General features: G+C 37.9%; 1 protein-coding gene across 18 annotated transcripts in view; it reads left to right on the forward strand.

The window, feature by feature from the left end:
- Nucleotides 1-27,861, forward strand: part of DCAF6 (DDB1 and CUL4 associated factor 6) — a 168,918-nt gene that overhangs the window by 19,025 nt on the left and 122,032 nt on the right. For 8 of the 18 annotated variants that reach the window (XM_067030148.1, XM_067030157.1, XM_059073311.2 and 5 more), the window contains exons 2-3: nt 4,586-4,647; nt 22,282-22,374. In XM_067030148.1, the coding sequence (XP_066886249.1) occupies nt 4,586-4,647; nt 22,282-22,374 (155 nt within the window). Of the gene's footprint in view, nt 1-4,585; nt 4,648-7,538; nt 7,616-22,281; nt 22,375-27,861 lie in introns of all 18 variants that reach the window. The other 10 variants (XM_067030201.1, XM_067030242.1, XM_067030231.1 and 7 more) reach the window with 2 other exon arrangements.

A 27,861-nucleotide genomic window follows, 5' to 3' on the forward strand; every position in this document is an offset into this window, starting at 1 on the left:
TGTAAGGCTCTTGGTAGGGATGGGAGGGGGATTCCTGTCCCTCCCTTAAGGATAGGCAGTTTATACTTCTTTCCTTTCCTGAAGGCAGTTGCCTTTGCCTGAAATGGACGTGAGGGTTTCCTGCCTCTCTTAAAGCTAGTGGACCTTTGCTGAGGCTCTTTTTAGCTAGGGCTTCCCCAGTGGCTTAAGACTTTTGCTTCCCATGAGAGAAGGGCCTGAAAAGTGATTGGAGTTTCCTTTTTAAGTCTTACCAGACAGGGACTCTCTCAGGCTTCCTGTTGTTTTCAGTGTGTCTTTTGAGTACTTGGAGGAGGCTCATGGAAAAGAGCTGGTGATTGAATGTAGATTGTCTCTGTGCCTAGGATCCTAGAGATTCTAAACTGTGTCTCTAGCCTACATTTGGCCTTCAAACATTCATTTGAGTTTTTACTGTTTTCTTCTTACACATTTTGATTGCAGTCACCTCTTTGTCCTGTTCTTTGTCAAAGGTAAAACAGTTCTGTGTTCTTTCTCTCCTCAGAGTTTGTTACACTTTAATTTTCAGTTCTCCTGGTTATCTGGCAAGATGTCTTGGGAACCAAAGAAGATTATGTCAAGGAGACAGCATTTACCCATGACAGCTACTGCTATGAGGTTATGAAAAATGTGCCTTGAAGGAGACCATTGAATTTACTGATACCCCATGATTTCTGAGAACAAAACCAGTGAATAGGAGGGGGCAAAACAGACAGTTCAGGAAAAGGAAGACCTGACAATGAGCTACAGATGGCAGCATTTGTAATTGACTAGGAAGTTTGGCCTTAAAGAGAAGTTGCTCAAAGGAGCAATAGAGTCAAGTAAAGTGAAAAGTTTTGTTAAAGTGCTGTTCCATCTCTGTTTCTCAATATCAGTAGCCTTAATTCTTTTCTCTTAACCAGTTGAAGTTACCCCAACTCCTTAATGAAGTCATTTAAAAAAAATCATTTTCTCTCGGGACTTCCCTGGTGGTCCAGTGGTTAGACTCCGCATTCCCAGTGCAGGGGGCACGGATTTGATCCCTGGTCGGGGGACTAAGATCCCACGTGCTACACAGTGCGGCCTAAACACAAAACAAAAACAAACAAAAAAATCATTTTCTCTCTTTTCAGACAATATTAACTTAGAACAATCCCATGTGTACATAGGGAGAGAACGAATCTTAAGTGTCTATAGTAGATCAGTCACATCTATGAGTTTTGCATATGCTACTTAATTTATTCCAGACAGTAAGCCTGTTGATGGTATTATTCCCATCAAATATAAAATTTTTACAAATGTAGAACTAAGGCCCTGAGATGTTAAGTTTTGCCCAGTGTATGTGTAGTATGTTCCAAGTTAGATTTAAGCCTAACATTTCTTGTCAGAAGCATCTCAGTCTAATAACGGAGATAGGTACTTGAATAAATAAGTTATGAAGCTGTTTCATAAGTTACAGAGCCATTAAAAATGAGCAATATGTCTGTACTTATTGCCAGTGAAAGATGTTCACCTTGTATTATTGAGTGAAAACATGACGAAGAACAGAATCAGTATTATGAGCCTGTTCATTTACTCACTGATCCAGGAATGTATATTGAGTGCCTCCTTTGTCTTAGGCACTGTTCTAGGCACTTAGGATACTTGAGTGAACAAGAGTGGTTTTTTTTATGGAGATTACAATCTATTAATATAGAATAGACTGTAAAAGAGACGGAATTAAATGAGGCAGCTTGGGCTGCAAGAAAGACTTGGAGAGAAAGCCTCAGTGATAGGTAAATTCATCCATAACAAATGGGTAATTGTTGGGAGACAGTTCTCCATGTCTCTTTTGTATTTCTGCACATGTTGTGAGCAGAGGCACTGGCTGCTTTGTTCTGCACTCTCTTTTCAGGGAACAGACTTGGGAGATATAATAGCTCCCTGTGGAGCAGAGGGCAGATTTATTTACTGTCCAGAATAATAAAGATAATGTTTTCCTTTGGGACAAAGGTTAAGCAGATTTGCTTGATATAAGATTTGCGTTCCTTCAGTTCAGGGTTCCCCAGCTGTGATTCAAACCCATTGCATGTGCAGTATCCCCCCAGACCCCTCTGCATTGCTCTGTGGGAATTGGGGGACAAGGGGAACCAATGTGAACCTGAAGCTCATTCTCCTTGAGGAGTAAAATCCTTTGCCTCTGACTCAGAAGTCCTGTGTCTTTTGCTAGCATCTATGAAATGGTGGCAGGTAGCTTGTTAGTTTGCAAGTAGGCCAGACTCATCACAGTTCTTGATAATACGCATGAGTTTATTTTTATTTTAATTTGAGAGGACTCAGTTTTTTTTTTTTTAAACTTATAGTTCTTATTTTTATCCTAGCTTTCAGCTCCTATTTCTTTTTTTTTTTTTTTTTTTTAATTTTTGTGTGGCGGGCCTCACTGTTGTGGCCTCTCCCTTGCGGAGCACAGGCTCCGGACGCGCAGGCTCAGCGGCCATGGCTCACGGGCCCAGCCGCTCCGCGGCATGTGGGATCTTCCCAGACCGGGGCACGAACCCGTGTCCCCTGCATCGGCAGGCGGATTCTCAACCACTGCGCCATCAGGGAAGCCCTCAGCTCCTATTTCTTGGTGTAGTGCATTTAATTACCAAATGGGTAGAGGAGGTTTATACTAGGTTGTTCCAGAAGCCCATTTTATGGAATGTGGGGCAATACAATTTTAAAAAAAAATAAATTTATTTATTTATTTTTGGCTGTGTTGGGTCTTCGTTGCTGCTTTTCTCTAGTTGTGGTGAGCAGGGGCTACTCTTTGTTGTGGTGCGTGGGCTTCTCATTGCGGTGGCTTCTCTTGTTGTGGAGCATGGGCTCTAGGCACGCGGGTTTCAGTAGTGTGGCATGCAGACTTCAGTAGTTGTGGCTCGCGGGCTCTAGAGCACAGGCTCAGTAGTCGTGGTGCACGGGCTTAGTTGCTCCGCGGCATGTGGGATCTTCCTGGACCAGGGCTCGAACCTGTGTCCCCTGCATTGGCAGGCGGATTCTTAACCACTGCGCCACCAGGGAAGCGCAATACAATCATTTTGATCTCCTAAGTCACATATAAAAATATCATTTAGGAGCTGTCTTGTCTCTATCGTGTCTCAGTACATGTTTTTATTTACAAGTTCATATGTAAGAAATCTTGCTCAAATTACTCACTTTGTCTTCTATTCTCTCGTTGCACTACCATTTTCTCTAGTTGGAAATGGCTACAGCCATGTTGTCAAGCCCAGATTTTAAAAATTTGGAAAATAATTTTTAATACTTTTTTCTTAGCATTTTAATGAATTTTAATTACTGTCCTGTTGTTAATTTGAATACTTTTTCCTTAACTCTTAATTTATAACTCAGTAGGATTACCATAACTGTTGATGGCCAAAAGGAAAAGATTAAAAAAATTTTTTTCTGTTTACTAGTTAGCATCTTTTTAAAACTGAAAAACAGATTTGAAAAGTTAATTATATAAGGTATAACCTAATTCTTGAAAATACTTTGCTGAATTTCTGCAGGTTGTTTTAATCCAATAAGTTTAGGAACCATACCCCACCCGAACACACGCAAAATCTTTAACCCACATGTTCATCCATTATCTAGCCATCTTACCAGTTACAGGCAAGGACAGAGAAAACAGTCTGGCTTCAAGAAGGTCTTGCTCTTTACGTTGAATGCAAGAAAACATAATAGAGTCCCTTGTGACAGTATATAGAGAGCATAGTCAAATATAATTTTGAAATTTCATCAGCCTGATTACTTAGCTAATTACTGTTCTTTGTCATATATTCGGCTTCCTTTCATTACAGCTTCTGAATAAACATGAAGCTTTTTGGTCCATTTTTGGTAAAGATGATTCATTTCTTAAAGAAACATAATTTCTCTTTTTCAAAGGAGGAATTTATTGTATTTTTGAAGTATTATAACTTTTCTGCTATTGATGGATATTTAGGCTGATTTAATTTTTTTGCTCTCACATTTCATTACTGTGAAATGAACTTTTAAGTATTTTAGCATTTCTGAAATTGAGATGTGTTTAAAAATAGGTGGCATCTTCTAAAACACTGTTTGCCACCCTTTTAAAAATTGAAAACCCTATTCCCCATCTCCAGTCTTCTCTTATCTCCTTTCTCTGCTTTATTTTTCCATATAGCGTTTTTACTAAGTCACATATTGTTTATTGTCTTTCATTAAGCTAACTAGAGTCAGGGATCTTTTTCTCTTTTATTTTACCATTGTATCCCTAGCTCCTAGAACACGACCTGGAATGGAGTAAGTATGCAATATATTTGTTGAATGAATGGATGAATGAAGGGAACATTTAAGTTTTTATTGTGGTTCCAGATACTGTGCTAAGCCCTTTCTCTCCTTGAATCACTTAATAACCACATGAGGTAGGTAGGTACTCTAATGAGGAAACTAGGGCTAAGGAGGAGTTAATTTGCCCAATGTCACTCAGCCTGTAAATGGAGGAGTTAAAATTAGAGCTTGACTCTACCTCATGACAGTTCCTAGGCTCTTAACAGTGTTACACTTGTCTAAGCAGTAAATTGTATGATTTATTTAGTTCTTTCTTTTTAAACAGGAAGAAGAGAATTTATCCAAAGATTAAAACTTGAAGCAACCCTGAATGTGCATGATGGCTGTGTAAGTAATAGTTAATTCTCAACTATGAAGGACTTTAATACTAAGTGTTCAGATGTTTGAGGAACTACCCCCAGTCCTCCCAAAAGAGATTGGACTAAGTATAAGAAAATGGGAGAATTAAGTATTACATTAAAATGTAAAAGTATACTTTGAATTTAGAAAAGCATATGGGAGATTTTTTTAAAGAATGATGAGTTTTCTAACATTATCAAAAGGTTTTCATCTCTTTCACTCTATTGGTACTGCTTTTGTGACAGTCACTAGTGATCTTCATGTCTCCAAATCTAGTGGTCACTTCTTAGAAACTTTAGACATTGGTTGAATACATTTTCTTTTTTTGAAATATTTATTCCCTTGGATTTTGCTAACACCACACTCTCTTGGTTTTCTTTCTATCTCATTGACTTGTTGCATCTTCTCCGTCTTCTTCCCTGACTCCTCCACTTCTTCACCTTCAAATGTTGGATGTGCCAACATTCTATCTTGGTTCCTCCCACCCTGTTTTCTCTTCACTTTTCTAAGTGATTTTGTTTAGTCCCATGGCTGAAAAACATGACTTCCAACTTTCCACTTCTTCCCAGAACTCAAGATTTATATATATAACTCTCTAGTTAACATTCCCAGTTGCATGTCTAATAGCACCCCAAATTTAACAGGGTCAAAACAAAACCCTTGTAAGGTTTTGTTAGGAAAACTTCAGACATTGGACTTTCCTGGTGGCACAGTGATTAAGAATCTGTCTGCCAATGCAAGGGACATGGGTTCAAGCCATGGTCTGGGAAGATCCCACATGCTGCGGAGCAACTAAGCCTGTGTGCAACAACTGCTGAGCCTGTGCTCTAGACCCTATAAGCCACAACTACTGAGCTCGCGTGCCACGACTACTGAAGCCCATGTGCCTAGAGCCCGTGCTCTGCAGCAAGAGAAGCCACTGCAATGAGAAGCGCACGTGCAGCAACGAAGACCAAACGCAGCCAAACATAAATGAGTGAATGAATGAATAAATAAATTTATTTATTTATTTATTTAAAAAAACCTTTAATCATGCTTTTCATATACTCAGGACCTGTATTTAGCAGTTAATCAAGATTTTGGCACATTTTCTTTTTCCATTTCATTTTTTTTCTCCTCTTCGCTGAAGTATTTTAAATCAAATCTCAGATGTGAAGTCATTTCACCTCTGTATGTAAGCTAAAAGTAATGGACATTTTTTAATGTAATCAAAATGGCATTATATAATTTAACTAGATAGTATATTTTTGGTATCATCTAATACACAGTCCATAATCATATTTCCCCCATTGTTTAAAAATCTCTTTTTTTTTAAACATTCTTATTGGTGTGTAATTGTTTTATAATGTTGTGTTAGTTTCTGCTGTACAAAACAGTGAATCAGCTGCACGTATACATATATCCCCATATCCCCTCCCTCTTGAGCCTCCTTCCCACCATTCCTATTGCACCCCCCTAGGTCATTGCAAAGCATCGAGCTGATTTCCCTGCGCTATGCAGCAGCTTCCCACTAGCCATCCGTTTCACATTTGGTAGTGTGTATATGTCAGTGCTACTCTCTCACTTCGTCTCAGCTTCCCCTTCCCCCTCTGTGTCCTCAAGTCTGTTCTCTACATTTGCGTCTTTATTCCTGTTCCTCCCACTAGGTTTTAGATTGCTTATATCTGCATTAGCGTATGGTATTTGTTTTTCTCTTTCTGACTTACTTCACTCTGTATGACAGGCTCTAGGTCCGTCCACCTCATTACAAATTACTCAATTTGTTCCTTTTTATGGCTGAGTAATATTCCATTGTATATAGGTGCCACATCTTCTTCATCCATTTGTCTGTCAATGGACATTTAGGTTGATTCCATGTCTTGGCTATTGTAAATAGTGCGGCAGTGAACTTTGTGGTACATGACTCTTTTTGAATTATGGTTTTCTCAGGGTATATGCCCAGTAGTGGGATTGCTGGGTTATTAGGTAGTTCTATTTTCAGTGTTTTAAGGAACCTCCATACTGTTCTCCATAGTGGCTATATCAATTTACATTCCCACCAACAGTGCAGGAGGGTTCCCTTTACTCCACACCCTCTCCAGCATTTATTGTTTGTAGATTTCTTGATGATGGCCATTCTGACCCGTGTGGGGTGATACCTCATTGTGGGGTTTTTTTTTTTTTTTTTTTTTTTTTTTTGTGGTATGAGGGCCTCTCACTGCTGTGGCCTCTCCCGTTGCGGAGCACAGCCTCCGGACATGCAGGCTCAGTGGCCATGGCTCACGGGCCCAGCCGCTCCGTGGCATGTGGGATCTTCCCGGACCAGGGCACGAACCCGTGTTCCCTGCATCGTCAGGTGGACTCTCAACCACTGCGCCACCAGGGAAGCCCCCTCATTGTGGTTTTGATTTGCATTTCTCTAATGATTAGTGACGTTGAACATCTTTTCATGTGTTTGTTGGCAATCTGTGTGTCTTCTTTGGAGAAATGTCTGTTTAGGTCTTCTGCCCATTTTTGGATTGGGTTGTTTCTTCTTTTGATACTGAGATGCATAAGCTGCTTGTATGTTTTGGAGATTAATCCTTTGTCCATTGCTTCGTTTGCAAATATTTTCTCCCATTCCGAGGTTTGTCTTTTTCTCTTGTTTATGGTTTCCTTTGCTGTGCAAAAGCTTTTAAGGTTCATTAGGTCCCATTTGTTTATTTTTGATTTTATTTCTGTTACTCTAGGAGGTGGGTCAAGAAGGATCTTGCTGTGATTTATGTCATAGAGTGTTCTGCCTATGTTTTCCTCTAAGAGTTTTATAGTGTCTGGTCTTACTTTTAGGTCTTTAATCCATTTTGAGTTTATTTTTGTGTATGGTGTTAGGAAGTGTTCTAATTTCATTCTTTTACCTATAGCTGTCCGGTTTTCCCAGCACCACTTATTGAAGAAGCTGTCTTTTCTCCATTGTATATTCTTGCCTCCTTTATCAAAGGTAAGGTGACCATATGTGTGTGGGTTTATCTCTGGGCTTTCTATCCTATTCCATTGATTGATATAGTGTTTTTGTGCCAGTACCATACTGTCTTGATTACTGTAGCTTTGCAGTGTAGTCTGAAGTCAGGGAGCCTGATTCCTCCAGCTATGTTTTCTTTCTCAAGATTGCTTTGGCTATTTGGGGTCTTTTGTGTTTCCATACAAACTGTAAAATTTTTTGTTCTAGTTCAGTGAAGAATGCCATTGGTAGTTTGATAGGGATTGCACTGAATCTATAGATTGCTTTGAGTAATATAGTCATTTTCACAATATTGATTCTTCTAATCCAAGAACATGGTATATCTTTCCATCTGTTTGTATGGTCTTTAATGTCTTTCATCAGTGTCTTATAGATTTCAGTGTACAGGTCTTTTGCCTCAGGTAGATTATTCCTAGGTATTTTATTCTTTTTGTTGCAGTGGTAAATGGGATTGTTTCCATAATTTCCGTTTCTGATTTTTCGTTTTTAGTGTGTAGGAATGCAACAGATTTCTGTGCAGTAATTTTGTATCCTGCTACTTTACCAAATTCATTGATCAGCTCTAGTAGTTTTCTGGTGTCATCTTTAGGATTTTCTATGTATAGATCATGTCATCTGCAAACAGTGACACTCTTTCTTCTTTTCCAATTTAGATTCCTTTTATTTCTTTTTCTTCTCTGACTGCCATGGCTAATACTTCCCAAACTATTTTGAATAATAGTGGTGAAAGTGGTCAGCCTTGTCTCATTCCTGATCTTAGAGGAAATGCTTTCAGTTTATCACCATTGAGAATGATGTTGGCTGTGAGTTTGTCATATATGGCTTCTATTATTTTGAGGTCGGTTCTCTCTATGCCCACTTTCTGTAGAGTTTTTATCATAAATGGTGTTGAATTTTGTCAAAAGCTTTTTCTGCATCTATCGAGATGATCATATGGTTTTTATCCTTCAATTTGTTAATATGGTGTACCACATTGATTGTTTTGCATATAGTGACGAATCCTTGCATTCCTGGGATAAACCCCAGTTGATCATGGTGTATGATCCTTTTAATGTGCTGTTGGATTCTGTTTGCTAGTATTTTGTTGAGGATTTTTGCATCTATGTTCATCAGTGATATTGGCCTGTAATTTTCTTTTTCTGTGGTATCTTTGTCTGGTTTTGGTATCAGGGTGATGGTGGCCTCACAGAACGAGTTTGGGAGTGTTCCTCCCTCTTCTGTATTTTGGAAGAGTTTTAGAAATGTAGGTGATTGCTCTTCTCTAAATGTTTGTTAGAATTTGCCTGTGAAGACATGTGGCCCTGGGCTTTTTGTTTGTTGGAAGTTTTTTTTTTTTTTTTTTTTCTGGTATACGGGCCTCTCACTGTTGTGGCCTCTCCCGTTGCGGAGCGCAGGCTCCGGACGCGCAGGCTCAGCGGCCATGGCTCACGGGCCCAGCCGCTCTGCGGCATGTGGGATCTTCCCGGACCGGGGCACGAACCCGTGTCCCCTGCATCGGCAGGCGGACTCCCAACCACTGCGCCACCAGGGAAGCCCTGTTGGAAGATTTTTAATCACAGTTTCAATTTCAGTGCTTGTGAATGGTCTGTTCATACTTTCTAGTCCTTGCTGGTTCAGTGTTGGAAGATTGTACTTTTCTAAGAATTTGTCCATTTCTTCCAGGTTGTCCATTTTATTGGCATATAGTTGCTTTTAGTAATCTCTCATGCTCCTTTGTATTTCTGCAGTGTCTGTTGTTACTTCTCCTTTTTCATTTCTAATTCTGTTGATTTGAGTCTTCTCCCTTATTTCCTGATGAGTCTAATGGTTTATCAATTTTGTTTATCTTCTCAAAGAACCAGCTTTTAGTTTTATTGATCTTTGCTATAGTTTCCTTCATTTCTTGTTCATTTATTTCTGATCTGATCTTTATGATTTCTTTCCTTTTGCTAACTTCGGGGGTTTTTTTGTTCCTCTTTCTCTGATTGCTTTAGGTGTAAGGTTAGGTTGTTTATTTGATTTTTTTCTTGTGTTTTGAGGTAGGATTGTATTCCTATAAACTTCCCTCTTAGAACTGCTTTTGCTGCATCCCATAGGTTTTAGGTTGTTGTGTTTTTGTTGTCATTTGTTTCTAGGTATTTATTTGATTTCTTTTTTGATTTCTTCCGTGATCTCTTAGTTGTTTAGTAGCATATTGTTCAGCCTCCGTATGTTTTCATTTTTTACAGTTTTTCTCCTGTAATTGATAACTAGTCTCATAGTGTTGTGGTCCAAAAAGGTACTTGGTTGGCAGGCAGATTCTTAACCACTGCACCACCAGGGAAGTCCCTGGAATCTGTATTCTAATCAACACTTTAGGTGATTTTAATCTAGGTGATCTGTGGATCATACTTTGGGAAACAGTGCTGTAGCTACTAATTAAAAACATGAGAGTAGAAAGAGCACATGGAAAGAAATTGCAAACTGAAAAGAGGGTCTAGGCCTTAACTCCAAGGATTCAAACATTTAAAACTTAAGCAAAGAGGGGAAAATTATCTATAGTCCTATCCTCCAAAATGTTATCTTTTTTCCTGTTCACAGTTGTGGTATTATAATTATGCTGTAAATACACTTTAGGTATCAATATATATTATTTAATTTAAACCTTAGCACCACTCTTTAGGATCCCCTGATGCTTATGGTTAAAAATGGATCATAACAGGGCTTCCCTCGTGGCGCAGTGGTTGGGAGTCCACCTGCCGATGCAGGGGATGCGGGTTCGTGCCCTGGTCCTGGGGGATCCCATGTGCCATGGAGCGGCTGGGCCCGTGAGCCGTGGCTGCTGGGCCTGTGCGTCCAGAGCCTGTGCTCCCCAAAGGGAGAGGCCACAGCAGTGAGAGGCCCTTGTACCGCAAAAAACCACAAAAAACCAAAACAAAACGATCATAACAAAAAGAAATAGAAATGTACTGCACTCCCTTATTCTGTTCTTATCCTCCTTAAGCAGCCTCTTTTAATCATGTTTTATTTCAGATCTTCTGGTAATTTCTTTCATTTCTGTGTGATAGTGTTATATTGGTCTTTCTTGAAGTGTGAACTTCGGGTGTTGTCCATTGATTTCCTGTTATGGTAGAAGAGGAATTAACTAATTTATACAATAGTCTAAGATGTAAGCTTCTCAAAAATTTATTTACTGTTCTCAGTCTCTCCAGCTGTCACTTTAATTTTAAACAACATACTTAAGCGTCTTTTTGTTTTCCTGTCATTCATAAACAGTATTTCTTGAATCCCCATTCTGTAAAATATATTTAAGGCTTTTACCCTTCTTCCACCTTCCTATTTCTATTTCACACCTTTTTCAGCTATTTATGCTTTTGTATTGTCAGTGTTTATTTCATTTGCCTCCTATTCTGTAGCCATTGTTATTTTCTTAAATTTGTCAGTGTATTTATTCTAAAAGTCAAAATTCAGTAAACAGTGTTAATGTCTTATACATATGTATATGTCTTAGTTTTCGTTAAGCTCTTCACAATAAGGAGAGAATAGGAAGAAAATTATATAATATATCCTCTGTTTTATAGATGAGCACACTCAGCTGCTCAAAACTCTCTAATGGGTTTCTGGCTTACGTATAGTAAATCCAAAGGCCTTATTGCTTCAGAGACCCTACATGATTTGGCACTTGCCTTCTTTTCCATTTCATCCCTTGCTGTATTCTCTGTTATACATATTTGTTTTAGTCATACTCATCTTTTTGCTGTTTCTTTAAATGCACCTAGTACACCTCTTACTTACGTATTTTGTTTTTTGCCTAGAACTTTCTTCCTCACATATCTTTGAAGCTTACCTCGTCATTTCATTTAGCTCTAACTGTTAACCTATCGGAGACGCTTTTCCTGACCACCCTAATAACTCCTCACTCCTCATCAGTATCTTTCTCTTTCTTCTGTTTTTTTCACCATAGTACTGACATTATAATTATACATTTATTTATTTGTTCATAGTCTGCTCACCTGCCTCCCTCTACTCTAGCACTCTGGACACCAAATATATCTTCATAAATTTATTTTCTTTGTCTAGTGTCTAGGAGAGTGCCTACCACATATTTGACACTTATGAAGTGTTTATCGAAGAGACAAAGCGTGTGTTACGTATTGGATTTTATGTCTTTCTTTAAGGAAGTAAGGTCAAGTCTTTCTCCTTACTCAAAGGAGAATTTTCTAGTGTTAATTTCAGATGGATTCTTGCATAATGTATAACTGCCTTTGTGGTATTCTGAAGTTTTACAAGCTGTGGATTCTGTGCCTTTCCAGTTTTGAATTTACTTTCAGGTTTTACTGAGTATTTTCTCAAATATTTTTCTAAGGATGAGTGGAACATAAAGTTTTCTTACAAGCTTAAGGATATCTTTTCTGCTTGCATACTAAAAAAATGTTTGTCCTTATTTTTATTTTGCATTTTTTAAAATAGGTGATGCCTTCTCATGGTACAAAAATAAACTATATAAAAAAATACACATTGAGGGACTTCCCTGCTGGTCCAGTGGTTAAGACTACCTTCCAGTGCATGGGATGTGGGTTCGATCCCTGGTCAGGGGACTAAGATCCCACATGCCATGGGGCAGCTAAGCCCACGTGCCACAGCTACTGAGCCCATGCGCTCTAGAGCCCGTGTGCTACAACTAGAGAGCCTGCGTGCTGTAACTACTGAGCCCATGTGCCATAGCTAGAGAGCCTGTGCACCACAACTACTGAGCCTGCATGCTCTAGAGCCTGCATGCCACAACTATAGAGCGAAGCCCGTGCACCGCAATGAAAGATCCTGGATACTACAATGAAGATCTCACGTTCTGCAACTGAGACCCAACACAGCCAAAATAAATACAATAAATTAACAACAAAAAAGTATACATTGAGAAGTGTGGCTCTCACTCCTGTTCCTGTCTTCCCCATTTTTTTCTGTTCCCTAAAACACATAACCACTTGTTTTAGTTTCATGGGTATCCTTCTACTCTATTTTTTTCCCCATCTTTATTGAGATATAATTTACATATATAAATGTATAAATTTAATGTGTAAAATGTAATGATTTGATACACATATATATTGCAAAATGATTACCACAATAAGCTTAGTTAACACATTTATCACTTCACATAATTTCCATTTTGTTGTTGTTGTGGTGGTGGTGAGAACATTTAATATTTACTTTATTAGCATCTTTCAAGTATACAGCACAATATTGCTACCTGTAAACACCATGCTGTACATTAGATCCCAGAACATTCCTTATATAACTGGTAGTTTATACTTTCTGAACATCTCATTTCCTCCACCTTCCAGCCTCTGGCAACCACCAGTCTACTCTCTGTTTCTATCAGTTGAGCATGTTTAGATTCCACATATAAGTGACATCATACAGTATCTGTCATTCTTTATCTCACCCTCAGCATTCATCCACATTGTTGCAAACGTCAGGATTTCCTTCAATTTTGTGGCTGAAAAATATTCCATTGTGTGCATGGGTGTATGTGTTTATCATATTTATCCATTCATCTGTTGACAAACACCTAGGTTCTTTTTTTGGAAGAGTTGAGAAGGATGAGTGTTAGTTCTTCTCTGAATGTTTGAGAGAATTCACCTGTGAAGGGGTCTGGTCTTGGACTTTTGTGTGATTAAAGATTTTTCATCACAGTTTCAGTTTCATGCTTGTGATTGACCAGTTCATATTTTCTATTTCTTCCTCGTTCAGTCTTGGAAGGTTATACCTTTCTAAGAATTCGTCTGTTTCTTCCAGGTTGTCCATTTTATTGGCATAGATTGCTTATAGTAGTCTCTTATGATGCTTTGTATTTCTGTGGTGTCCGTTGTAACTGTTTTTCCATTTCTAATTTTATTGATTTCAGTCTGGCTAAAAGTTTATCAATTTTGTTTATCTTCTCAGAGAACCAGCTTTTAGGTTTATTGATCCTTGCTATTGTTTTCTTTCTTTCTATTTCATTTATTTCTGCTCCTATCTTTATGATTTCTTTCCTTCTACTAACATTCGGTTTTGTTTGTTCTTTCTCTGGTTCCTTTAAGTGTAATGTTAGATTGTTTATTTGAGATTTTTCTTGTTTCTTGAGGTAGGATTGTATTGCTATAAAGTTCCCTCTTAGAACTGGTTTTGCTGCATCCCGTAGGTTTTGGTTCATAGTGTTTTTGTTGTCATTTGTCTGTAGGTATTTTTTATTTTCCTCTTTGATTTCTTCAGTGATCTCTTGGTTATTTAGTAACATATTGTTTAGCCTCTATATGATTTTTTTTACATTTTTTTCCCTGTAATTTATTTCTAATCTCATAGTGTTGTGGTGTGAAAAGATGCTTGATATGATTTCAGTTTTCTTAAATTTACCAAGACTTGATTTGTAACCCAAGTGTGATCTATCCTGGAGAATGTTCTACGTGCACTTGCGAAGAAACTGTAATCTGCTTTTTTTGGATGGAATGTCTTATAAATATCAATTAAGTCCATCTGGTCTAATGTGTCATTTGAAGCTTGTGTTTCCTTATTTATTGTCATTTTGGATGACTTGTCCATTGGGAAAGTGGAGTGTTGAAGTCCCCTACTATTATCGTGTTACTGTCAATTTCCCCTTTTATAGCTGTTAGCATTTGACTTACATATTGAGGTGCTCCTATGTTGGGTGCATAAATATTTACAATTGTTATATCTTCTTCTTGGATTGATCCCTTGATCATTATGTAGTGTCTTTCCTTGTCTCTTTTAGTAGTCTTTATTTTAAAGTCTATTTTTTCTTTTATGAATATTGCTACTCCAGCTTTCTTTTGATTTCCTTTTGGATGGAATATCTTTTTCCATCCCCTTACTTTCAGTCTGTGTGTATCCCTAGGTATGAAGTGGGTCTCTTGTACACAGCATATATGAGTCTTGTGTTTGTATCCATTCAGCGAGCCTGTGTCTTTTGGTTGGAGCATTTAATCCATTCATGTTTAAGGTAATTATCAATATGTATGTTCCTTTGATCATTTTCTTAATTGTTTTGTGTTTGTTTTTGTAAGTCCTTTTCTTCGCTTGTGTTTCCCACTTAGAGAAGTTCCTTTAGCATTTGTTGTAGAGCTGGTTTGGTGGTGCTGAATTCTCTTAGCTTTTGCTTGTCTGTAAAGCTTTTGATTTCTCCATCAAATCTGAATGAGATCCTTGCTGGGTAGAGTAATCTTGGTTTTAGGTTCTTCCCTTTCATTACTTTAAATATATCGTGCCAGTCCCTTCTGGCTTTTGGAGTTTCTGCTGAGAAATCAGCTGTTAATCTTTTGGGAGTTGTATGTTGTCATTTTTCCCTTATTGCTGTTAATAATTTTTTTTCTTTAATTTTTGTTAGTTTGATTACTGTGTGTCTTGGCATGTTTCTGCTTGGGTTTATCCTGCCTGGGACTCTCTGCACTTCCTGGACGTGGGTGGCTATTTCCTTTCCAATGTTAGGGAATTTTTGACTGTAACCTCTTGAAATATTTTCTTGGGTCCTTTCTCTCTCTCTTCTCTTTCTGGGACCCCCCTATGTTGCGAATGTTGGTGTGTTCAATGTTGTCCCAGGGTCTCTTAAGCTGTCTTCATTTCTTTTTATTCTTTTTTCTTTATTCTCTTCTGTGGCAGTAAATTCTACCATTCTGGCTTCCAGGTCACTTATCCATTCTTCTCCCTCAGTTATTCTACTATTGATTCCCTCTAGTGTATTTTTCATTTCATTTATTGTCTTGTTCATCTCTGTTTGTTCTTTAATTCTTCTAGGTGTTTGTTCTGTAGTTCTTCTATGTCTTTGTTAAATATTTCTTGTATCTTCTCGATATTTGCCTCCATTATTTTTCTGAGGTCCTGGATCATTGATAGATCGATGATAAGTAATATCATTATTCTGAATTTTTTTTCTGGAAGGTTTCCTATCTCTACTTCATTTAGTGTTTTTCTGGGGTTTTATCTTTTTCCTTTATGTGGTACATAGTCCTGTTACTTTTCATTGTCTGTCTTACTGTGAATGTGGTTTTCATTCCACAGGCTGCAGAATTGTAGTTCTTCTTGCTCCTGCTCTCTGCCCTCTGGTGGATCAGGATATACAAGAGGCTTGTGCAAACTTCCTGCTGGGATCGCCTGGTGGTGGGAAGAGCTTGGTGTTGCTCTGATGGGCAGAGCTCAGTAAAACTTTAATCCACTTTTCTGCTGATGGGTGGGGCTCTGTTCCCTCCCTGTTGGTTGTTTGGCCTGAGGCGACCTAGCACTTGAGCCTACCCAGCTCTTTGGTGGGGTTAATTGTGGATTCCAGGAGGGCTCATGCCAGGGAGTGCTTCCCAGAACTTCTGCTGCCAGTGTCCTTGTCCCTATGGTAAGCCATAGCCACCCCCCTCCTATGCATAGGTCCTCCAACACTAGCAGGTAGGTCTGGTTTAGTTTCTATGGGGTCACTTCTCCTTCCCCCTTGGTACTGATGTGCACACTATTTTGTCTGTGCCCTCCAAGAGTGGAGTCTATGTTTTACCCAGTTCTGTTGAAGTCCTGCAATCAAATCCCGCTAGCTTTTAAAGTCTGATTCTCTGGGAATTCCTCCTTCCATTGCCAGACCCCCAGGTTGGGGAGCCTGATGTGGAGCTCAGAACCTTCACTCCAGTGGGTGGACTTCTGAGGTATACTTATTCTTCTGTTTGTGAATCACCCACCTAGCAGTTACAGGATTTGACTTTATTGTGATTGCGCCCCTCTTACCATCTCATTGGGGGTTCTCCTTTTTCTTTGGATTCTGGGTATCTTTTGCTGATTTTCAGTGTCTTTCTGTAGATGATTGCCCAGCAGTCAGTTGTGATTATGGTACTCTCGCAAAAGGGAGTTGTTCCATACAAACTTCAGGATTTCTATTTCTGTGAAAAATGCTATTGGAATTTTGATAAGGATTGCCGTAAATCTGTAGATGGCTTTTGGGTAGTATAGTATAATATTAACTTTTTTCATACATGAACGTGTCTTTCTATTTGTTTTTTTCTTCAGTGTTTCTCATCTTTGTCATACAGATTTCAGTGTATAGATCTTCCACCTCCCTGGTTAACTTTATTTCTCAGTATTTTATTGTTGTTGATACTGTTGTAAATGGGCTTGTTTTCTTTATTTCTTTTTCAGATAGTTCATTGTTAGTATATAGAAATGCAACTGGCTTTTGTTTGTTGATGATATATCTTGAAACTACTGAAGTCATTTGTTAGTGCTAATAAATTTTTGGTGAAGTCTTCAGGATTTTGTATCAATATATATATACGATGAGGTCATCTGCAAATGAAGATAGTTTTATGTCTTCATTTCCAATTTAGATGCCTTTTATTTCTTTTTCCTGTCTAATTAATCTGGCTGGGGCTTCCAGTAGTATGTTGAATAAAAGTGATGAGAGTGGACATCCTTGTCTTGCTCTTGATCTTAGAGGGAAAGCTTTTTTCAACCTTTCACCCTTGAGTATGTTGTTACCTGTGGACTTGTTATATATGGCCTTTTTTATGTTGAGGTGTAATCCTTCTCTTCCTAGTTTGTTGAGAATTTTTATTACGAAAGATGTTGAATTTAGTTAAATGCTTTTTGTGCATCTATTGAGACAATCATGATTTTTACCTTTCATTCCATTAGTGAGGTGTATTACAATTATTGATTTCTTTACATTGAACCATGTTGCGTTTCAGTGATAAATCCCAGTTGATTATGGTGTATGGGTCAATGATACTTAAAAAAAAATTTTTTTTTTTAAATTTTTTGTCTGTGCTGCGTGGCATGTGGGATCTTAGTTCCCTAACTAGGGATCGAAGCTGCACCTCCTGCATTGGAAAGGCAGAGTCTTAACCTCTAGACTGCCAGGGAAGTCCTGGTGTATGATACTTTTAATGTGATTTTGAATTTGATTTGCTAGTATTTTCTTGATAATTTTTGCCTCTATATTCATCAGAAATGTTGGCTTGTAGTTTTCTTTTCCTGTAGTATCCTTGTCTGGCCCTGGTGTAAGGGTAATGCTTACCTCAGAAAATGAGTTTAATTCTTCTTGAAACATTTGGTAAACATTTAAAGCCTGAGAAGCTATCTGGTCCTCGGCTTTTTTGTTGTTACTGTTGGGAGATTTTTTATTTAATCTTTTTACTCATTATTGTTCTATCCAGATTTTCTTTTTTCATGATTCAGTCTTAGTCAGTTATATGTTCCTAGGAATTTATTCTAGGTTGTCTAATTTGTTGGTGTATAATTGTTCATAGTAGTCTCTTATGACTCTTTATGTTTCTGTGGTATCAGTTGTAATGTCTTTTTTATTTATAATTTTATAATCTTGTTAAGTCTATAGAAATGTTTGTCAACTTTGTTAATCTTTTCAAAAAAACAGCTTTTAGTTTTTTTGACCATTTCTGTTATTTTCCTGTTCTCTATTTTATTCATTTGTGCTCTGATCTTTATTATCTTCTTTCTGCCAACTTTGGGCTTTTTTTTTCTTTTCTAGTCCCTCAATGTGTAAATTTTGGTGGTTTATTTGAGATCTTTCTTTTTTCCTTAATGTAGGCATTAATTGCTATGAACTTCCCACTGAGAACTGCTTTTGCTGCATCCCATGTGTCTTGTTTCCATTTTCACTTGTCTGAAGATATTTTTTGATTTTTTTCTTTGATGCTCTGGTTGTCCAGGAGTGTGTTATTTAATTTCCACATGTTTGTGAAATTTTCAGTTTTCCTCTTGTCAATTTCTATTTTCATACAACTGTGGGCAGGAAAGATACTTGGTAAGATTTCATTCTTTTATTTTTTATTTTTTTTGCTGTACACGGGCCTCTCACTGTTGTGGCCTCTCCCGTTGCGGAGCACAGGCTCCGGACACGCAGGCTCAGCGGCCATGGCTCATGGGCCTAGCCACTCCGTGGCATGTGGGATCTTCCTGGACTGGGGCACGAACCTGCGTCCCCTGCATCGGCAGGTGGACTCTCAACCACTGCGCCACGAGGGAAGCCCAGATTTCATTCTTTTAATGTTTGCTAATACTTGTTTTGTGGTCTAACATGATTTATCCCAGAGAATGTTCTGTGTTCACTTGAGAAGAATGTTCTGCTGCTGTTGGATGGAATGTTCTGTATGTATCTGTTAGATTCATTTGATCTAAAGTTTAATACAGGTCTAATGTTTCCTTATTGATTTTCTGTTGGTATGATTTATCCATTGTTTAAAGTGGGTTGTTGAAGTTTGCTACTGTTATACTCTTCTCTTTTTCTTCCTTCAGACCTGATATAGTCATTCTTTTTAGTTTTAGAAATTCTAATAGATATTTAGCAATAGCAATATGTGGTTTTAATTCCTTGTGCTATCTATTTTTACATACAGTCATCCCTCCATATCTACAGGTTCCGCATCTGTGGATACCGAGGGTCAACTGTATTTCTCCATTTTATATAAGGTACTTGAGCATCTGCAGACTTTGGCATTTGTCAGGGGGTCCTGGAACCCATCCTACTGGATACCAAGGGAATATGATATTCATCTGTATCCCTCAAACTTCCTAAGCTTAATAGTTCCAGTCCCTTTTTTTAAGATTCTGTAGTATATTCTATATAAGCAATCATGTCATCTGAGAATAAAGATAGGCTTACTTCTTTTCTTGTCAGGTTTCCTTTTATTTCTTTTTCTTGTCTTATTGTGCTGTCTAGTACCCTAGACAGTGTTGAACAGAAGTGGTGAGAGCAGGCATTCCTGTCTTGTTCTGATCTTAGAGGGAAAGCATCTAGTCTTTCATTATTAAGTATGATGGTTTTTTAACAGATGTGCATTGTCTGGTTGAAAAAGTTCCATTCTACTTTGCTGAGAGCTCTTTTTATGAATCGTTGGATTTTTTTCAAATGTCTATTCTGCCTTTATTGCAGTGATCATATGATTTTCTTTTTTAGTTTGTTAATATCATGGGTTACATTGATTAATATTTGAGTGTCAAACCATTCTTGCATTTCCCTTGAGTCATGATGTATTATCTATTTTCATATATTGCTTTATTCAGTTTGCTAAAATTCTGTTTTAGAGTTTTTATGTGTACATTAAGGATATTGGTCCATAGTTTTCTTGTATCAGTGAGTTGGTAAGTGTACTGTTCTTTTTAATTTTCTAAAAGACTTGGTACAGAATTGCCATCTTTTATTTTTAAAAAATACTTGGCAAAATTCACCAACAAAGCAGTCTGGGTGTGGAGTTTTCTTTGTTGAAAATTCTACCTACAGTTTGTTAATAAAAATGGACAATGTCTTGAGTAAATTTTGTTTAGTATGTGTGTTTCAGGGATTTTGTTAACTCCCCAAGTTGTTGAATTTATTTGATAAAGTTGTCCACAGTGTTCTTTTATTTGTTTAAATATTTGTAGAATGTGTAATGATGTCACTGCTCTCATTCCTGATATTGGTAATAAGTTCCCCCACCCCTTCTTTTTCTTTATTAATCTGAGTAGAGGTTAATTAACTTTGTATTTTCAATGCACCAGTTTCTGGTTTTATCAATTTTCTGTGTTTTCCTTTTTCTTTCTCATTGATCTCTGCTCTTATATTCATTATTTCCAGTCTTCTTTTGACTTTTGATTTCATTGGCCTTCTTGTTATACCTTTTTGAGTGGAAGTGGAATTCATTGTTATGGGACCTTTATCCTTCTAATATAGGTGTTTTTGTGCTATAAATTTCCTTCTAAGCACTATGTTAGCTGCAACCCCAAAATTGAGATATGTTGTGCTTTTATTGTCATTCAGTTAAAAATACTTTGTAATTTATTTTTGATTTCTTTTTTGACTATCTGCTATTTTATAGTTTTCAAATATTTCTTTGCGTTAATGATTTCTAATTTAATTCCATTTTGGACAGAGGACATATTTTATGGGACTTGAAGTCTTTTAAATATATTGAGACTTGTTTTATGGCCCATAGTAAATATCTTCTGTATTGGTAAATATTTCATGTGTACTTAAAAAGAATGTATATTCTGCTGTTTTTGGTTGTTTCAGATGTGATAGTAAATCTGGTCCTAGTTACTCCACCTTGATTGAAAGTGGAAGTCAGTAATTCCTTCATTTCTCTTAAATTTAGATATAGTTCACATTCCATAAAATTCATCTCTTTTAAGTGTTCAGTGCAGTGCCTTTTTACTGTATTCATAAAGTTGTATAGCTGTCACTGCTATCTAATTCCAGTATATTTTCACCATCCAAAAGAGAAAGTCCATACCAATTATCAGTCACTCCCATTCCCACTCCACCAAGCTCTTGGCAGTCGCTAATCTGCTTTGTCTCTGTAAATAAGCTTATTCTGTACTTTTTATGTAAGTGAACCATATAATATATGACCTTTCAGACTGGCTTTCACTTAGTGTACTTTTTAAAGGTTCATCCTTGTTGCAGCATGTATCATTATTTCTTTTTATGGCTGAATAATACTTCATTGAATGGATATTTTGTTATGAGCAAATGGGTTAGTCACATTTTGTTTATTCATTATTTGGTGAATATTTGAAATGCTTCCCTTTTTGGCTGTTATGAATAATGCAGCTATGAACTTGAGTGTAGAAGTTTTTCTGTGACATGTTTTCAGTTCTCTTGGGTATACATTTTGTTGTGGAATTGCTGGCTCTTAGGGTAACTGTTTCAGTTTTTGACCATACTGCCAAACTGCTTTCCAAATAGCTGTACTATGTTGCATTCCTACCAGAAATGTATCAAGGTTCCAATTTCTTGACATTCTCTCTAATTCTTCTTATATTCTATGTTTTCTTTTTCTTAAATTATTATAGCCATCTTAACGATGTGAAGTGGTAATTCCTTGTGGTTTTAGTTTTCATGAAGATTGAGACCTATGTTTCCTTCTAAGAGCTTTAAAGTTTTGGCTCTTTCATTTAAATCTTTGATCATTTTCAGTTAATTTTTGTATATGATGTGAAATAGAGATCCAAATTCCTTCTTTTGCTTGTGTATATCCAGGTGTCCTAGCACCATTTGTTGAAAAGATTATTCTTTCTCCATTGAATGGTCTTGGACCCCTTGTCAAGAATTACCTGACCATAAATTTATGGGTTATTTCTGGACTCAATTCCATTCCATTGATTGATATGTCTATGATCATGACATTACCACACAGCCTTGGTTACTGTAGCTCTGTAGTATTTCTAATTCCTTTTTTTGTGTGTGTGGTATGCGGGCCTCTCACTGTTGTGGCCTCTCCATTGTGGAGCACAAGCTCCGGATGCGCAGGCTCAGTGGCCATGGCTCATGGGCCTAGCTGCTCCGCGACATGTGGGATCTTCCCAGACCGGGGCATGAACCTGTGTCCCCTGCACCAGCAGGTGGACACTTAACCACTGCATCACCAGGGAAGCCCTTCTAATTCCTTTTTAGGTGACTTGGTTTTATGTCTCTGGATATAAAATGGACTAATTAAAATAAATTTAGGTAAAACTTAAGAAAGACTTATATTTCATTGTGAATTTATAGAACATTGTGCTTGCCAAATGGCACTCAGTATGTATTTTCACTAAGTAAACTGGTAAATACTATTTACCATAGACATAACGTCATTAGTGATATAAATTTTGAACCATCAAGCTAAGTGAAGATGGCAAACTTATTTTACTTTCAGTCTGCTTAAATTTCTTTTTTGCTTTCCTTTTAGGTTAATACGATCTGTTGGAATGAGACTGGAGAATATATTTTATCTGGCTCAGATGACACCAAGTTAGTAATTAGTAATCCTTACAGCAGAAAGGTAAAGTGGTTTTAAAAATCTACAACTTAATGAGAGAAAAAAAAAATCAAGAAGCTAGAAATCAAGAAATAGTGAATAAGCAGGGAGTGGGCATTTGTAAAGAACATCCCTATTTTTCTAAAGTTATATAATTTGGTAGTTATCACATGCAAGTTCCTTAGTTTCTTTAAGAAAACATTAGATTTCATTCAGCCTTTTTACTCTAGAAAATTTAAATATATTTCATTTTATGCATGTGGATAAAATTGCCAAAAGTGACGTTATGTCAATAAGCCATTCTTTGGGGGAAAAATGTGATGTTTTTTCTTTTATGCTCAGAGAATCTAATCTTCAGCCAAGCAATTTAAGAAACTGAATTTTATCAGTTTACAAACAGTGGCTAGGTTCTAATGAAATGCTTTATAACATCCAATTCAGTAAACTGGGATATCATATTGAGTTTTAATTTGGATTATGTTCTGATTTTTATTGGCCCTTCTTCTGACTTTCTATTTATAAGAGTAAGTAAGTGTACAAATACTTTTATATGAGTGAGAATACTGTAGATTGGCAGACTGAAGTCATATTTAATATTAGCAATCTTACAGAATAAATTGTTCGTGTATATTTTGTTTTTCTACATTTAAATAGTTAAGATATCTAAATAAATGTTTGTGGTTCTTTAGCCTAAAAAAAGGTTTGTATGGAGGCTATCCTTGATTAAAGGACAGGTCATAGTTTTATTTCAGAGATAGCTTTACTTAATTGTCCTGACTTAGCAGAGGGAAGCTTGATGTTTCAGAATCCTGCTTGTCTTAGCTCTGCAATTACTCAGAGAACCTTTCTGGAATAATGTATATGTGGAATGCTTTTTGATCATCACTATCAGAATTTTAATGTTTACAGTATTTAAGTCACTCATCTAGATACCAATGGAATAATTTTTTTGTTTTGAAAAGATGCAGAGCTTTACTCTTTTTAAAAAAAAATATTTATTTATTTATTTATTTGGCTGCATCAGGTCTTAGTTGCAGCACGCAGGATCTTTTGTTGTGGCGTGTGGGCTCTTTGTTGTGGTGCATGGGCTTCTCTAATTGTGGTGTGTAGGCTTCTCTCTAGTTGTGTACGGGCTCCAGAGCATGTGGGCTCAGTAGTTGTGGCACATGAGCTCTCTAGTTGTGGCACACAGGCTCTAGAGTGCATGGGCTCAGTAGTTGCGACGTGCAGGCTTAGTTGTCCTGCAGCATGTGGGATCTTAGTTCCCCAACCAGGGATCGAACCCATGTTCTCTGCAATGGGAGGCAGATTCTTAACCACTGGACCACCAGGGAAGTCCCAGAGCTTTACTCTTTCTTATAAAAATTGTTGTAAAATACACATTACATAAAATTAAGCATATTAACCATTTTTAAGAGTTCATTTCACTGACATTAAGTACATTCATATTGTTGTGATACCATCACCATCATCCAGCTGCAAAACTCTTACCTTGCAAAACTGAAACTCTATACCCATAAAGCAATAACCCTTCATTCTTCCCTCCCCCATTCCCTGACAACCACTGTTCTACTTCCTATCTCTATGAATTTGTCTACTCCAGGTACCTCATAAAAGTGTTTATATACAGTATTTGTTCTTTTGTGATGGGCTTATTTTACTTAGAATAAGGTCCTTAAGGTTCATCCATGTGCAGCATGTGTCCGTATTTCCTTTCTTTTTAAGGCTGACAAATATTCCATTGTATGTATATATCACGTTTTGTTCAGCCTTTCATCTGTCAGTGAACACTTGGGTTATTTCCATCTTTTGGCTATTGTGAATAATGCTGCTATGAGCAGAGCTGTACAAATATCTCTCCAAGTCCCTGCCTTCGATTATTTTGTGAATATCCTCATTGGAATAATTTTTAAAAGATCTTGTTTTTCCTTTATTTGCTTATTTAAAAAAATGATAATCACTTTGACGTATGGTTCCCAGTAGAATATGTATATTTGAAAAGTGATTACTCTTCTTTTTCAGTTTGAAAAATGATTAATCAGATAATACTTTAAAAGATTTTGAGTATAACAAGACTTTATAGTTTTCATGTAGTGGTTTTAATAGATCCAAATTTGCTGTCATATAGGGATATTTTTTGTTTTAAAACACTGATGGGGCTTCTCTGGTGGCTCAGTGGTTGAGAGTACGCCTGCCGATTCAGGGGACACGGGTTCGTGCCCTGGTCCGGGAAGATCCCACATGATGCGGAGCGGCTGGGCCCGTGAGCCATGGCCGCTGAGCCTGCGCGTCCGGAGCCTGTGCTCCGCAACGGGAGAGGCCACAACAGTGAGAGGCCTGCGTACCACAAAAATTAAAAAAAACAAACAAACAGAAACCCCCCCCCCAAAACCCAAAAAAACCCCACTGATGATTCACTACATAGGAAAATAAAGTTTTTTGATCTTGAGTCAGATATTATCTGTTCCTATAGTTTTACTCTTTTTAAATCCTGTGAGTTCATGGAAAGATTAATTTATTGCATATAAAAGTTTTGATACTTTAAAAAAATAGATTTAATTGCTCCTTATTAAAGGCATCATGTCTTAGTTATATATATCATAGATCTCAAATACATAAAAAAGAGAAGCTTCTTTTTTCAAAAATTACAGGCTAGTTTATTTGGACCAATCCTCCCACTGAAATCAACTCAAAAACACTTGATTAAAAACTTTAGGCCACCGCCATCGGCGGGCTGCCCGTAGTCAGGCTGATAGCCGCCCTGGGGCCCGTAGGAGTCCTGGGGCCCATACCCGCCGGGGCCCTGCCCGTAGCCTGCCTCGCCGTAGGCATCCCCGGGCGCCGGTTGCTTCTTGGGGGCACCGGGAGGAGCGCGCAGGAATGGGGCGGCCCAGCCTGTCTCCTTGAATACGAACCACAGGTTGCCGACCCAGAGCACCAGGTTCAGGAAGCCAAACACCTGTGGGGAGACAAAGCTCGGCTGTTGTCCTGCGCCCATTGCACTGGCGGCCCCGGGGAACATCGAGGCCGCTTGCGTTGGGCTTGGATTCGCGGGTGCCCGGAGGGTGGTGGTTTCTGAGACCCCGACCCTCCGAGTCCCAGCGCATAAATGTCAATGTGCACAAAAATCACCTTGGTGGGGAGGGGGGCATGGGGCGTGTTAGAATTCAGATTCCCAGGGATGTTGAGATATATCAGTATTACATATGTGTTTATGTATTTGCATATATACACGTTTATACATGTACAAAATATAGTAAACCTAATTTTGTAATATATAGTAAAATGTTAAGCATAAATTTTTATTAAATATGTAGATATACCACTAATGGATGCATATATACATATATATGTATATACAAATATATGTATAAATACCCATGTATAAAGTATATAAATATATGCAAAAAAAAAAAAAAAAAAAGGGCTTCCCTGGTGGCGCAGTGGTTGAGAGTCCGCCTGCCGATGCAGGGGAGGCGGGTTCGTGCCCCGGTCCGGGAAGATCCCACATGCCGCGGAGCGGCTGGGCCCGTGAGCCATGGCCGCTGAGCCTGCGCGTCCGGAGCCTGTGCTCCGCAATGGGAGAAGCCGCAACAGTGAGAGGCCCGCGTACCGGGGAAAAAAAAAAAAAACTTTAAAAATTACCCTAAAAATAAATAACTGTCTTGATAGTAAGGAATTTTCAGTCTAAAATGGAAGGGAAGGGCTTCCCTGGTGGCGCAGTGGTTGAGAATCCGCCTGCCGATGCAGGGGACACGGGTTCGTGCCCCGGTCTGGGAAGATCCCACATGCCGTGAAGCGGCTGGGCCCGTGAGCCATGGCCGCTGAGCCTGCGTGTCCGGAGCCTGTGCTCCGCAACGGGAGAGGCCACAACAGTGAGGCCCGCATACCACAAAAAAAAAAACCAAAAAAAACAAAAACCCAAAAAACCAATAAAACAAAAAAAATAAAATGGAAGGGAAAAAGGGAATCCAGAGAAGTGAGCATGATAGCCACTTTTACCCTGAAGATATTTGTCAGTCTTAGCATATCTAAACTTTAGTTTGGTGGCCTTGATGGTCAAGGTAAATAGAAACAAAGCTCAGGATCCCAGTCAGGTATGGATTCCAATAAGAGACTTTGCACAATATTCTGAGACCCCCAAATGGCCTCCTCCTCAAGGTATAGATGAAACAGAAGAAAGTTAGCCCTCAGGTAGCCTTGCAGCATCTTCTGTAAAAGAAACCCTGAGTATATGCAAAATTTTTCTTGATTTGGTTTCATTCAGCTACCTTTAGTTCTCAGAGCATAAAATGTTGTTTGTTTCTTCTATGCTTTGCTTCTGCTTTTCTCTTTTTGTGGGATGTTCTGCTGTCCCATGCACCTCCTACCTACTTGGCAAGTTTAATTTCATCCTTCAAGCCTCAGCTCTTATCTGTGATATATCTTTAGTTTACCAAGGCAGATACAGGCATTCCTTCCTCTATGTTCTCGTATTTTATGGATAACTCAATTATTATGTTTGTTTGCATGTTGCTCACCATTAGACTATAACTGCTTTGGGACAATGACCATTTCTTTTTCCTTTTTGTTTCCTCAACACTTAATAAATTTCCTATCATGTAGTAGGTGCCCAATAAATATTAGTAAAAGAAAGGCAAGAAGTTTCTGTATTCAATGCTTTAGACAAGGGTAGGCATGGGTGGGGGGAGGGGTGATTTTTACTAAGAGATTGAAGAGCTAGCGTCTTCTATCTATATACTCCTGGACCAAGCATGAAGTTTTGAAAGTGTTGTATATAACGTGATGCAGGAGGGAAGAGATACCTGCTTGGCCAGCTAGATTAGTCAGAATAACCTGATGATCAGCAAAGTGATAGACATTACAGCTAGTTCCCTTTCACATTTATTATTAATTGAAGTTAATTAACAATATGTTTTGTTCATTTTAGATTAAGTTACTCTACCAACTTCCACCTCTGTAGGCCATTATTCTTAGATGTTTTCTGGAAAAGTAATATAATGCATTAATACAAGGAAAGCACAAATAAGAAAATAAATCTAACTTTCAAAAATTGTAACTGTTTGCAGCTGCACATCTATTTTTTTAAATTGACTTTACTGCTCTTTATCTCCAGTAGTGTGCATATCTGTATTGGTTGTATTGATTCCATTTCAACAATTAAAAACAAATTCCGACCTTTGGTGAAATTACTAACTGTATATAGATGAGTACTAGTTCTTCCAACAATTATCTATTAATAAATTAGGGAAAGAAGCAGTACAAAATGAAGTTAACATGATTGTGCAGTGGTCAGGTAGTAGGTTTGATAGGCTAGATTAAGGAGTTTACTTTTTAGTGTAATTGAAATAGCTGATCACTAGACTATTTTAAACACGGAAGTGATATGATTTGTCTTTTTAAAAGTTCACTGTGGTCGCTTTCTGGAGAGTAGAGTTTGAGTAAGATCAGAATCTAGGAGATAGGAGGCCATTGACGTAATCCAGAGACTGAGATGAAAATCTCTGAGAT

The sequence above is a fragment of the Kogia breviceps genome, chromosome 1 (genome assembly GCF_026419965.1).
Source record: "Kogia breviceps isolate mKogBre1 chromosome 1, mKogBre1 haplotype 1, whole genome shotgun sequence".
NCBI lineage: Eukaryota > Metazoa > Chordata > Mammalia > Artiodactyla > Physeteridae > Kogia > Kogia breviceps.